We start from the raw sequence: 14,353 nt of genomic DNA, 5'->3' as shown, positions 1-14,353 counted from the left end.
TGTGGGGGGGGGGGGGGTATCCTCTCTGTTACTGACACTGTCAGAGCACCAGCAGCTCTGGAGGATTTCTCTGCTTCTTGGATTAGAAAACCAGATGAAATGAAGTTGATTTCATCAGAAAATTATCTTCATGTGTTTTCCCTAAAGGGGGGGGGGCATCCCCTCATGTATGAACCATTGAAACGCGCTTCCCTTTGCTTGATAAAACCTTTACCAGTCATACACCATCATTGACGGCACATTAAGACAATTTTTATTACAAATAATATTTTGGCTTCAGTTTCAGCTGTTTGCTGTACACGAGAACTGGACTGAGTGACTCCGCCTCCCTGGCATTTGCAAACAGGAAGTAGCTCCAAGAAGTCAAAATCCCACAGACTTCTACAGAGAAATAAACAGCTGTTCCTCTGTCATCCTATTGGTTAGAAGAACCATTCTGGCTCTGATACATATTCTCAATGTGTGTTCACTTTCAGCTTATCCCTTTCGGGGTCACCACAGCATAACAGCACCCACTGTTTGGCATCAGTGATTTGGCAGAGTTTTTACGCCGGATGCCCTTCCTGACCCAACTCTGTACTTGAGGGGCACAGGGACCCAGTTAGGCAGCAGCGTCAAGAGTCTTGCCTAGGGACCCAATCTGGATGGAGATCAGTGGACAACCCTGGGAATCGAACCCAGGGCTTCTGCGTTGCCAGCCTTCACCTAGCCCACTGAGCCATACATATTCTCAACAATCCTAATTTTATTTCATTATATTTTTCTGTAGTTCAAGTTATAAACTGACCAATCAGATCCCTCAATAAAAGTAGGTGGAGCCTGTTGGCCACCACTACCAACACAGAAAACGTTTGTTCAACAGATTTTACACAGCCCACTTTTAAGTGGAAGGGGCGTGGCATTCCAACAAGCTCACTCCTGATTGGTGGGAGTGATTGTCATAGAAGCATTGACTCAGACCAGTCACTGTTGGCTGATGATGTCCGGCTCCAACACAGCGACGGCCGTATCTCAAAAAATGGTGACTCGTTCCAGTTGTCAGATACAGTTAATGTTCACCACTCTGGATTATCTAACGCGTGTGGCGTTCCCTTGTTTATTGCGGGCGTAAAAATAACCTTTGAAAGGTGAAATCTGTGAGGTTGTATTCTAGATGTCTTAAGGCTATAAAACTCTTCACTGCACTCCTTCTACACTTTCCTCAGACAGACATAGTTTCAACTTTCAAAATTTGGACCTTGAAAAATTAGTCCAGGATTAGAGAATGAAAACACAGATCTCATCGCGATCGAAGATTTATGTAGGTTTAACAAAAATACCCAACTGTCCTGAAAGTTTAGGCATTCCGGTTCCAGGTCACGAGCAGACGCATTTCTCCAGCTCTCCTCAACTCTTCGGCTTTTAAAGTCTTTTAAAGTTGCCCACAAGCGACTTTAATCCCCGAGCTGCAGCAACAACTACCACAACGAGGAGAGTTGAACATGGCACCGAAGAAAAATCTTGAAGCCGATCTGGCAGAGCTCAAAACCGCGTTAGCCAACATACAGGCTAAGCTAACCCCAGCAGTTCTCGCTGAATCTAAGCTAGCAGCTCTGCTGGAACTTCAAGCTAAGCTAACACCGCTGATACAACTCGTGGAAGATTTCTGTCAAGAAAAGGCACGTAACGAACAACGAGATAATCTCCAAGATCTCCTGGAGAGAAAGATGCATGACAGGGATCAATACCACGGATGAATAATGTGATTCTCATGGGACTTCAACTACAACCCCGGGTACGGCCTGGTGCTACCAGTGCTAGCATGGATGCTAACAGAGCTGTGACGAATGCTAACCCGACCGTAGAGAATCAAGTTGGAGTATTTCTTGCGTCTAAAGGGATTTCCTTGGACCTAAATACTGTTGAGGTCTGTCATTCCTTGGAGAAAGGATACGGATAAACCAGTGATCCTGATCAGGTTTGTGAATCGAAAGGACAAGATAACTCTGATGAAACAACGCAAACACCTGAAGGGGTCTAATGTGTATCTTAATGACCATCTTTCTAAATATCACGCTGATCTGGCTAAGCACGCAAGAATCAGACCAGATCCCCTCCGGCCCCTGGCTGCACCTAGAAATTCTGTCCATAAAAACTATGAACAGAACCAGTGATAAAGGGCTGCCCTGCCGGAGTCCAACATGCACCGGAAACAGATCTGACTTACTGCCGGCTATGTGAACCAAGCTCCTGCTCCGGCAGACAGCCCTGAGTAAGGCTGCCCGGACCCCATACTCCCAGAGCACCCTCCACAGGACACCTGGAGGACGCGGTCGAATGCCTTCTCCAAATCCACAAAACACATGTGGACTGGATGAGCAAACTCCCACGAACCCTCCAGCACCCTGGAGAGGGTGTAGAGCTGGTCCACTGTTCCGGGACCAGGACGGAAACCGCACTGTTGTTCTTGAATCTGAGGTTCGACTATCGGACTGACTCTCCTCTCCAGTTCCCTGGCATAGACTTTCCCAGGAAGGCTGAGGAGTGTGATTCCCCGGTAGTTGGAACACAACCTCCGGTCCCCCTTCTTGAAAAGGGGAACCACCACCCCAGTCTGCCAGTCCAGTGGTACGGTTCCTGTCTGCCATGCAATGCTGCAGAGACATCACCCAAGACCCTCCTACAACATCCAGAGACTTGAGGTACTCAGGGCGAACCTCATCCACCCCCGGAGCCTTGCCACCAAGGAGCTCTTTGACTACCTCGGTGACCTCAGCTTGGGTAATGGACAGTTCCACCCCAATGTCCTCAGCCTCTGCTTCCTCAACGGAAGCCGTGTCATCAGGGTTAAGGAGAATCCTCAAAGTATTCCTTCCACCGCCCGACAATGTCCCCAGTTGAGGTCAGCAGATCCCCACCAGCACCAAAAATGGTGCCTGTAGAAAACTGCTTTCCCCTCCTGAGTCGCCGGATGGTTTGCCAGAATCTCTTTGAGGCCAACCGATAGTCCTTCTCCATGGCCTCAAAAACTCCTCCCAGGACCGAGTTTTTGCCTCCAAAACAGCCCGGGCCGCAGCTCGCTTAGACTGCCGGTACCTGTCAGCTGCCTCTGGAGTCCCACAAGCCAGCCAGGCCTGATAGGACTCCTTCTTCAGCTTGACGGCATCCCTTATGGCATGTCCATCACCGGGTTCGGGGGTTGCCACCACGACAGGCACCAGAGACCTTGCGGCCGCAGCTCCGGGAGGCAGCAGAGACAATAGAGGTGGAGAACATGGTCCACTCGGACTCAATGTCACCAACCTCCCTCGGTACCTGCTTGAAGTTTTCCCGGATGTGGGAGTTAAAGACCTCCCGACGGAGGGCTCAGCCAGACGTTCCCAGCAGACCCTCACAGTACGTTTAGGTCTGCCAAGTCTTTCCGGCCTCCGCCCCTGCCAGCGAATCCAACTCACCATCAGGTAGTGGTCAGTGGACAGCTCAGCCCTTCTCTTTACCCGAGTGTCAAGAACACATGGCCGGAGATAGCCTGAAACAACTACAAAGTCGATCATCGATCTCCTGCCTAGGGTGTCCTGATGCCAGGTGTATTGATGGACACCTGTGTATTCGAACATGGTGTTTGTTATGGACAAACTATGACGTGCACAGAAGTCCAACAACAAAACACAGCTCGGGTTCAGGTCAGGGAAGCCATTCCTACCAATCACGCCCCTCCAGGTGCCACTGTCATTGCCCACGTGGGCATTGAAGTCCCCCAGGAGGACGACAGAGTCCCCTGTTGGGGCACTTTCCAGTACCCCTCCAAGAGACACCAAGAAGGCCGGGTACTCCGAACTGCTGTTTAGCCCGTAAGGCGAAACCACAGTCAGAGACCTGTCCCCCACCCGAAGGCGAAGGGACACGACCCTCTCGTCCACCGGTGTGAACTCCAACAAATGACGGCTGAGCTGGGGGCTCACAAGTAAGTCCACCCCAGCCCACTGCCTCTCACCATGGGCAACTCCAGAGTGGTAGAGAGTCCAGCCTCTCTCTCGAGGGACTGAGTTTCAGAGCCTAGGCTGTGCGTGGAGGTGAGCCCAACTATATCTAGTCGGTATCTCTCAGCCTCTCGCACAAGCTCAGGCTCCTTTCCTCCCAGAGAGGTGACGTTCCATGTTCCAAGAGCCAAATTCCATGTCCGGGGTTTGGGCCACCGAGGCACTCGTCTCCGACTGCCGCCCAAACCACATTGCACCGGCCCCTTCAGAGCTCCCCTGCAGGTGGTGGGCCCACTGGGAAGTGATCCCACGTCGCTCCTTCGGGTTGGACCCAGGCGCTCGCCTCCGAGCCCCAACCCCGGGCCTGGCTCCAGGGTGGGGCCCCGGTGACGCCAATCCGGGCAACGTACCGGGATCTCTGGTCTTGACACTCATAAAGGGGGTTGCAAACCCCTCTTTGTCTGGCTCGTCACTCAGGACCTGTCTGCCATGGGAGACCCTACCAGGGGCAGAAGCCCCCGACAGCATAGCTCCTGAGAGCTCAAACCCCTCCACCACGTTAAGGTGGCGGTTCAAGGAGGGGTAAAAAAAAGATATGAATACCAAAAGTACAAGCATGAATGTCCTGAGTGTGCTGAATGTCTTGATAACAAAAATGCTCAAGTTTCAAAAGTGTACACAGTTTTTGCCGAATTTCTATTCATTTTCAATGGAGTTGAAAAATAACAAAAATTGCATTAACTTTCGCTCTCCTTGGCTTGTTTACTTTAAAAGTGGGGTCATCTGGACCCCACAAGACAGTGTGCTGAACATTTTTTTTTTTATCATTGATTTTTGAGTTTCACTAATGTCCATGGCAGACATAAAATCCTGTCCACATTTGTCCACATTTGTCATGGAAGGAATCACACATCAATATGTGGTTGGAGTCATCTGGACCCCAAAGAGAGCGGAAGGGTTACATCTTAAAATCTGCAAAATATATCAATACCAAAAGTACAAGCAGCAATGTCCTGAACCTGCTGCTTGTTTTGACACTAAGATTGCTGAAATCGCTGAAGGTGTGATTGAGTTTTTACGTGCTGAAAATCCTACAGAAAGGAGCAGGAGAATCAGGAGACAAAGAGAAGTCGGGGTCACACTAGTCTACAGCCAATCAGGACGCAGAACAAATGTTGCAGTTTAAAGAAAACATAAAAAATTGCACACAGCAGCTTCCCATGTGATAGTTTACATGTGAGACGTGTTGATGTCAGGGAGCATCAGACCACCACCAACAATGCTATTATGCGGTCGCTGCACCGGTCCGTTGTGGTGAAAAGAGAGCTGAGCCAGAAAGCAAAGCTCTCAATTTACCGGTCGATCTTTGTTCCAGTACTCACCTATGGTCATGAGCTCTGGGTCGTGACCGAAAGAACGAGATCCCGACTACAAACGGCTGAAATGAGTTTCCTCCGGAGGGTGGCTGGACGCTCCCTTAGAGATAGGGTGAGGAGCTCAGTCACCCGGAGAGAGCTCGGAGTAGAGCCGCTTCTCCTCCGCATCGAGAGGAGCCTGTTGAGGTGGATCAGGCATCTGATCCGGATGCCTCCTGGACGCCTCCCTGGAGAGGTGTCCCGGGCATGTCCCACTGGGCGGAGGCCCTGGGGAAGACCCAGAACACGCTGGAAAGACTATGTTTCTCGGCTGGCCTGGGAACGCCTCGGGGTCCCCCCAAAAGAGCTGGAGGAAGTGGCCGGGGAGAGGGAAGTCTAGGCATCTTTGCTTAGACTGCTGCCCCCGCGACAGGTCCCGGATAAAGCGGAAGAAGATGGATGGATGGATGGAAAATGATGTTGGCACATTTCCTAGACATGTAGAAGTTCTGTTCATGTCTCATAGTTTTGTTTGTTTCAAAGCCTTTTTGAGGCATCAGACAAAAGATGCTTTTTTCCAGCGTATTTACTTGATGTTTTGGGTTTATTCATACAGGAAAAAACCTCAGAAAATCATCAAGTAGAACATATGATTGACTTGGGGACAAAGGATTACCCTCCATTAGCTGATGTGTGGTAATGCTCCTGGCAGAGAGGATCTCAGTCAAAGCTCTGACTCCTGATGTGAACTTGGCTCAGATGTTGGGCTGCAGCCGCTGCCATCAGCGCCGGCACAAATAAAACTACCGCCGCGTGCCCACAGCTTAAACTGGCAGAGAACTGCCGCCAACCCGCCCGGGGACGAGACGCTCCGGCGCTTCTCGTTTAGGTTACAGAGGCGATCCAGCTGCCAAAACACACCTCTGACATCAAAGGGCCACCGGTGTGAGAACGCCAGGCGCCGGTGGCTCCACCTGTTTTGTCTGTGGCCGCCAGCCACGAGTGCTGACGGGTTAAGAGGGAATCGCTACCTACCTCTTTCTTCCTCTTTTTCACTGTGGATATTTTCCCCTCTCTCATCTTTTTGGGCTTCTTCCTCTTCTGTTCTCTGAGGGAGTCTTCATCAGAGAAGAAGCTGGCGAGGGGTGTGAGGGGAACAGCGCTGCGCTCGCCGTCATCATCCTCATCTGCACACAGAAACAACAGATGATCAGCTTCCATGTAACAAACATTCACCACATGACGACGATGAGCAGAGACAGCTGGAAGTCTGACCAACGCTCAGACACACAGCTGAAACTTTTTCAGGGCCTAAACCCCTTGACCCTCCACAGATTTACCAGCTGGAGCAATAAAATGGGCTGCAGAGTGGTAAGCACTCTCGCCTGGGCCTGGTTCAAGTCCCAGCTGGGTCCTTTTTTTGTGGAGTTTGCATGTTCACCTCATACACATGTGGGTTTTTTCTGGACACTCCAGATTCCTCCCACCAACAAAAAACTGGCTTCAGAGTTTAGTTGGTGACTCTAAATTACTCCTATGTGCATGTGAGTGTGTGTATGTGAATGTGTGGCCCTGCAACAGAGTGGGAACCTGTTCAGAGAAGCTGAGATAGGCTCCAGCAGCACAATGACTCCAAAAGGGATTTAGTGGGTTGTGAGGATGGATGGGTGGATGGATGGATGGATGGATGGATGGATGGGTGGGTGGGATGGATGGATGGATGGATGGATGGATGGATGGATGGATGGATGTTTAGTTTAATTGACAGAGATTTAAAAGGAGAAATACTTGGAAATGCAAAATGATTTCTTATTACATTTGTTCTCTTTCATAATACAAACATGTTAAAAACTGTAAAGACAGGATTTTCATCGGAGGGAGACTTTAAGGAACGTCAGCAGTGATGGAAACAACTCCCCACTGTTTCCTCTACTGCTATAGAAGTACCTGAGGCATAAACTCAAATACCTGACAAATTCAGATTCAGCTTTCCTCAGAATGGCTGTTTGATTGATTTATCCAGAGCCACAGCAGATGGGTAAACAAGTCTTTGTTAGGGGGTTAGGTTGTCATTTTATTTTCAATATTTGATCCTTGTTTGCTCAGACTCTCTCTTTTATCTCTGATTTTATTGTAAAACACCTTGGCACCCATAAAGTGCTATAGAAATAAACAAAGAGGAGATTTCTTTGGCTTGAATCGGTCATGTTTTCACTGTAGTCTGCTTGTGGAAGCACCAGCCGCACACTTTGAACAGGACGGGTGTGGGTCTGCTTCAGCGTCATCCTCTAGTTTCAGCTCAGCTTCACAGGTAACATCTTCCACTGTGTGCATGGGGGGAGGAGGGGGCAGGTCTGTCTCTCAGCGTGTTGCCGGTTTAAAGCAGGGATTTATCTGCTGAAACTACCAAAGAGAAGCTTGTGGTTTGACGCTTCAGAACAAGTGTTTTTCCTTAAAAACCTGAAGTGATCTTCTGCATCTCCATCCTCACAGCAGCCTCAGCGGTTTCTGGGTGGAGGCTTCAACTCAGTCACGACGCTTTTCACAGAATCCTCATTGTGGTGGAGATCACACAATGAGGTGCTTTCTTTTTGTCCTCTTGCATTCGCATTAGAAATACATTCTGCAAAATCAATGGGAAGTAGAAGGTCATCCTGATTATGTTCTGCGTCTCTTCTAAGGCTTTTATCCGTACATGTTTCTGCGCCTCCTAAAACCATGGAAACCACATCACAAACCTCACGCTGCTGTTCTGCAGCGTTTATTCTCTAAAGCATCAAAATGTTGGTCTAAAAGGGCAGATTTCACTGCGGTTTAAACACTCAGAGATAATCAGATTTTTTTTCTTTTTGCCTCATCAATCCTTTACTTGGGATTTATTCTGAAATTTAGTTTTTAAATCCTGCAATGATTCAGATCAAATCTTTTTCTTTAATCTTTGATTTTTTCACATTGCTCTTAAACACAAAAGTCCTCTTCAAATGAAATCCTTGATCACTTTAATTTGAAAAATCTGGCATCATTCTTAGGCTTGAGCAACATTTCTAAAGCTGTCTTGGTTTAATCAGAGACATGATCATATTCCTAAAGTCCCCCTCTGATGAAAATCCTGTTGTTTGAGTTTTTAACATGTCTGTGTGTCATTTTTCTTCTGAAAGAGAACAAATGTAATAAGAAATAATTTAGTTTTTTCATTTCTGAGTATTTCTCCTTTTAAATCAGTCAAACTGTCTTGGACAGACTCTGTTTGAATGAATGATCTTCTTTCCATCAACAGCTCTGCTGCACATGCACTAAACCCTCATCTGTTCCTAGTGTCTAGTTCAGGTTCTGGAGAAGAGAAGATGGTATCTTCACATTGACTGCAGTCAAATGAGCCGCCGTTCACATTTCTGTGGTCAAATCAGCATCACTGGATTTTTGGTGTGAGTTTCATCCAATACTTACGGTAGCAGGACTGAGAACGCTGGAAAATCTCCACCAGACTCCACGGAGCTTCTTGATGTGACCGCGGAAATGTGAACGGCGGCTCGTTTGACCGGAGTTGGAAAGGAACCATACGGCTGGACATTACCCAGTTTGATGGATGTTTTTATGTGGTGAAGATTTAGGCTAGAGAGACACAGAGCTATCATAACCAGACAGGGTGGATCAGGGGCGGAGCTCCAAAAGCCACACCCCCTCAGAGGAGCTTTTGGAAAATGAAGCTTCACATCAACATGAAAAATGGGTTTTTAAGACAATTAGGTTGTTGTATTTTGTTAAAAAAAAAAAACGTCATAATTGTAATGAAAACACTACTGGGAACGTTTTTTTTTACATTAAAAAATTGTTATAGGCGGACTTTAAAGGTTTTATAACTCAGCCGGATCTTTGAGAGCAAAGCTGTGAATTGACTGCTGGACCTGCAGGAGAGCGGAGTAAACTCCATAATGACACTTCACTGAGTGCGGATCAGCCTTAATCACAAACACGCAGGTAGACGCACACCCAGCGCGTTGTTAAATGGCTCCTCCTGGGAGTCCGGCGTGCATCAGCTCTGCTACTGCCGCTCGCTGCGAACAAAGCGAGCATCTGCAGGTTGTCAGCTGCACAGCCTCGCAGCTGCTGAGAACAAACGCGCCGACTGCTGAGCGCAGCAGACCTGACTGATGCCACAGCGGGTCACGCTGAAGTAAGCCGAGGAAACAGTCGATCCCAAACAGGAGCGAGCAGACCAGACGCCGGCGGCCTGTGGAGCACGACCTGGTCCTACTCTGTGTCTCTGATCCATCTATCTGCCCCCCTTCTCCATCTCACACAGACAAACTGCAGAGCATGAACGATGCAGCACATGTCTGGGAGTCAATCAGCCAGCACTAGTCCTGCAGCGCTGCCCTCTCATGGTGGGGGGACTATGAAGGATTCTGCTGAAGCAGACACACAAGGCAGCCACTTATCTGCTGCTTAACCAGGTCGGCAGGAGACCCTCCACATGTGCCATCCCAAAGCTCTCATCTGAGGCGCCGCTGACCTCGTTCTGCTCCCGCTGGCGATTGGCTGGAACGTGCCAACATGTCTGTGCTGCTAACTGGAGGTGAAGCGAGCCTCTATGACCCGAAATTCTCTGCCTAACGGCGCCTCCGGGGACCAAACGAGGCAGCATCTGCTCAGATGCTCCTCTCCTTTCCTCCATCAGAGCTCAGCGAATCAGCAGCTTCACTACCAGGGAGGAGACGTGCGTGAAGGCGACATCACCTCAAGGAAGCAGGTATGACAGCAAGGACAGGATCCAGAGAGGAGGCGGCTCCAGGTCCATCACTCTGCAGAGCGCTTCTATGAAACAGGAACTGTTCGAACCTGTTTGATCCTCACTGCTTCCTGTAGAAGAAATCAGTCCCTCTTGACCACTCTAAAACTACATTTTAAAATAAAAAAAAAATAAAAACAGGCAGGAATATTAAGTGAACATTTGTGAGCAGCAGTGTGGTTTCATGCCAAGAAAGAGCACTACAGATACAACATTTGCTTTGAGGATGTTGATAGAGAAGTACAGAGAAGGTCAGAGAGAGCTCCACTGTGTCTTTGTAGATCTGGAGAAAGCTTATGACAGAGTGCCCAGAGAGGAACTATGGTATTGTATGAGGAAGTCTGGAGTGACAGAGAAGTATGTCCGAGCAGTGCAGGACATGTATGAGGGCTGTAAGACAGTGGTGAGGTGTGCTGTAGGGGTGACAGAGGAGTTCAAGGTGGAGGTGGGATTACATCAGGGATCAGCTCTGAGCCCCTTCCTGTTTGCAATGGTGATGGACAGACTGACGGATGAGGTTAGACAGGAATCACCATGGACTATGATGTTTGCAGATGATATTGTGATTTGTAGTGAGAGCAGGGAACAGGTGGAGGTGGAGTTAGAGAGGTGGAGGTTTGCCCTGGAAAGGAGAGGAATGAAGGTTAGCCGCAGTAAGACAGAGTACATGTGTGTGAATGAGAGGAACCAGAGTGGAAGAGTGAGGTTACAGGGAGAAGAGATAAAGAAGGTGGAGGAGTTTAAGTATTTAGGGTCAACAGTACAGAGTAATGGAGAGTGTGGAAAAGAAGTGAAGAGGAGAGTGCAAGCAGGTTGGAATGGGTGGAGAAAAGTGTCAGGTGTGATGTGTGACAGAAGAGTTTCAGCACAAATGAAAGGAAAGGTGTACAAGACTGTGGTGAGACCAGCCATGTTGTTTGGACTAGAAACAGTGGGACTGAAGAAAAGACAGGAAGCAGAGCTGGAGGTAGCAGAGATGAAGATGCTGAGGTTCTCTTTGGGAGTGACCAGGATGGATAGGATCAGGAATGAATACATCAGAGGGACAGCACATGTTAGAGGTTTTGGAGATAAAGTCAGAGAGGCCAGACTGAGATGGTTTGGACATGTTCAGAGGAGAGACAGTGAATATATTGGTAGAAGGATGCTGAGTCTAGAGCTGCAGGAAAGAGGTCTAGAGGAAGACCAAAGAGGAGGTTTATGGATGCAGTGAATGAAGACATGAAGGTGGCTGGTGTTAGAGTGGAGGATGCTGAAGACAGGCTTAGATGGAGGAAACTGATTCGCTGTGGCGACCCCTGAAGGGAAAAGCCCAAAGGAAAAGAAGAAGAAATCAACTTCAACCATAACCCTTTAACACCGAAGCTCTAGTGTTTATGCACATTGAGCCGCTTTTCTCCTTCACAATCTGCTGGAATTATTGTGTTAACAGTTGAAAAGTTACAGCATGTTAAAGATTTTGTGTTCAAGCATCACAGACAACTCCTCAGGTGTTAAAGGATTAACTTTCAATATTTTACTCTCCATAAAAAACTATACAAGTTATAATTAAGCGCAAGATAACATCGGGTCATTAATAACAATAAAATAAAATGATCTGGAGGGCCGGATCCGGCCTTGACTTTGACACGTGGTCATGACAGTGGCGGCTCCTAAACGATTAAAATAAACACAGAGTTCAGTCAGAGCAAACAGGATGTTGCTGTTCAAAACATTTAAATTCACCAGAATTAGGCCTTAATTGGCATCAAACTGTCATATTTTTATGCTCCATTCAAGGAAACGTAATTTGTAGTCTGAGGCAGTTTCGAAATTATTATGGGATGGCTACAAGACCTAAATTTAGGCAGCCATGTTGCATCAAAGTGTGAAATTTGGCAATGTTTCCACAATTTGTTCAAGATATTTAAAAAAAAATTCAACCCCACGCCGCCAGTTTAAGTCTACAACCATAACCAAAGTTACCTTTGACCTCGGGAAGAGGCCATCATCTTGAATTTTCCCCCAAAAATCTCCTTTAGTGCCTTCTATAAACTCAAACTCCTCCATCTATCACCTCCTAACACCCCCAGCATCATTGTCTCCAGCTATTTAGGGAAAAAAAAGTTCACTTTAACATTTGTGGCTTTAAAACAGCGTTAATGTGGCGAGCTCGCAAAAGCAACATTCCCCTGTTGCTCACATACTTTGTACTGAAATGTTGTGAAAATTGAAAATATGAATTGTTTGCTCAAGCTGAAGGAATCGATATAACGTAACATATGAGCATATCAGGAAGGTGGGCGGAGTTAACAAAAAAACCTCATGTGCCAAGAAAAAAAAAAAAAATACTTTTGCCGATTCTTCCACAAACTGCATAGACCTTTTCGCCACATCCAGGGGACCAAAAAATAAAATGGTTGCTATGGACATCAAACCAAAAGAAAAGCCACCATTTTGAAAAAATTGGGTTCTTTTTATGAATTTATAGAGTAGAAGCTGGTCAGTCAATGAGCGTAGGTCAAAAAGAGGGAGCGGGGAGCTGTAGATTTGTGTTTCATTTTTACCAAATCAGCAAATAGAAATATAAATTTTAACCTGAAACCTTTTACAAATAAAAAGTATTAACATAGCTATAATGAAGGGTAACCACGCAGTGAGAGCAAAATAATGTTCAGCTAATGCCTTCCTTTGAAATAAAAGGCTGTATTCATGTGTCATTAATGCAGCACTTTGGGGTAACTGTCTGCTTTAAGAGGCTCCTCTGCTTTACAGAGTGAACCCTGCTCACAGTAAATGGTGTGTGAAATCCCTGCAGGGAAAAGCGTTGACCGCCAGCCGGGACGGGAGGAAGTGGCTCAATCATGTGACAAACGGCGGTCTGCCACTTGATTGGACGGACGAACAAATCTGCACTAGGGGATCCCTCCCTCCCACACTTCACCAGAGAGGATGACAGAGAAAGTTTTTGACCCCCCCTCCTACAGGCTCCATAACAGACCCACTCAAAAGGAGATTTATCGGGGTCTCCCATTGGATGAGCTTGGAGGAAATCCATCCTCTCAGGCGCACCTGAGTGGAAACAAGCACTTAAACGCAGGAAATGAGGAGTGTTGCTTCCTCCCCAATAAGTGCAGAGCGAGAGCGCCGCCGCACACGAACATGTCCACAGCCTATTGTTAGAAAATGAAATCTTCAATGATAGGAGATGAATCGATTCATTAGTGTCACATCTCCCGGTTTCACTCTGGGTCCCGCGAGGAGAGGAGCCGGTTTAAGAGCTGCTGCTCATTTGCAAATCCTCCGACAGTGAAGGCGTCTCTGCTGCTCCGTCTGAGTGCGTGCTGGGCAAAAACATAAAAATAATAGAGCCTACTTTCACTGAGGGAGCTAAAAATAGAACTTTTGCAACATTTTCAGCCAGTCACACTAAAGCCTGTGATAATCTCACACAAGGCAATTACAACAAAGCAAACACAACAGTGTGACGGAGGAGCCTCCAGAGGGAAACTAAAAGGACGAAGGCCACTTTATGTCCCAGAGCAAATGAAGGTGGTGATGGGACGACAGCCATCGCCTCAAGCACCTCCTCCCGCCATGTCTGAACGCCACGGAGGCGCTAACGTCTGTTCTAGGTCTCTGAATAGTCTTCATGCTGATGAAGATCAGCTATTGAGGAACTGCTTCCTGTGGAGGGAGCAGAAACGCAGCGTCATGTTACAAAGACAAAATTAAATCACTAAAATCCGTCAATATGAAATAAAAACTAGAACTCATCCTGATGGTCACAGATTAGGCTCAGCCCAAAATCCAAAAATAGGATGTCGTCATGCTGCAAAGATGACAAAAATCTACCTTTTTCTGTCCAACTCCAGCTGTCATGAACAGCTGATTCCCTATGCAGTTACATGACACAAAATAAGAGATGAAACCACCGATTGTATCTGAGAACTGGACCGAGTGACGTCATCCATAGAAACCGTTTCTGCCTTCAACCAAATAAAGTCAATTCAGTCACCCTTTTTTCCCAATATGGACACCGCCATGTTGGAGCCAATGACATGAATATCAGTGGACATATCAACCCCTCCTCTCTCTTGTTCCAAACAGGAAGTATCCGCGGGTTTCAAGAAGGTCAAACTCCCATAGACTTCCATTGAGTAACAGACAGTTATTTCTCAGTCATTTTATGTCTTAGAATAACTATTCTTGCTCTGATACTTTCTTCTTAGCGTGTTCTTTCTAATCCAATTTTTTTCTTTATTGCCAAT

The 14,353-nt window shown here is 47.2% G+C and overlaps 1 protein-coding gene across 4 annotated transcripts in view; it reads right to left on the bottom strand.

The window, feature by feature from the left end:
• Positions 1 to 14,353, bottom strand: part of chd5 (chromodomain helicase DNA binding protein 5) — a 70,000-nt gene that overhangs the window by 50,911 nt on the left and 4,736 nt on the right. For all 4 annotated transcript variants that reach the window (XM_036211818.1, XM_024270957.2, XM_024270954.2 and 1 more), the window contains exon 3: positions 6,350 to 6,501. In XM_036211818.1, the coding sequence (XP_036067711.1) occupies positions 6,350 to 6,501 (152 nt within the window). The remainder of the gene's footprint in view (positions 1 to 6,349; positions 6,502 to 14,353) is intronic.

This window comes from Oryzias melastigma, linkage group LG5 (genome assembly GCF_002922805.2).
Source record: "Oryzias melastigma strain HK-1 linkage group LG5, ASM292280v2, whole genome shotgun sequence".
Taxonomy (NCBI): Eukaryota; Metazoa; Chordata; class Actinopteri; order Beloniformes; family Adrianichthyidae; genus Oryzias; species Oryzias melastigma.
This window is presented reverse-complemented; position numbering and strand designations above follow the sequence as displayed.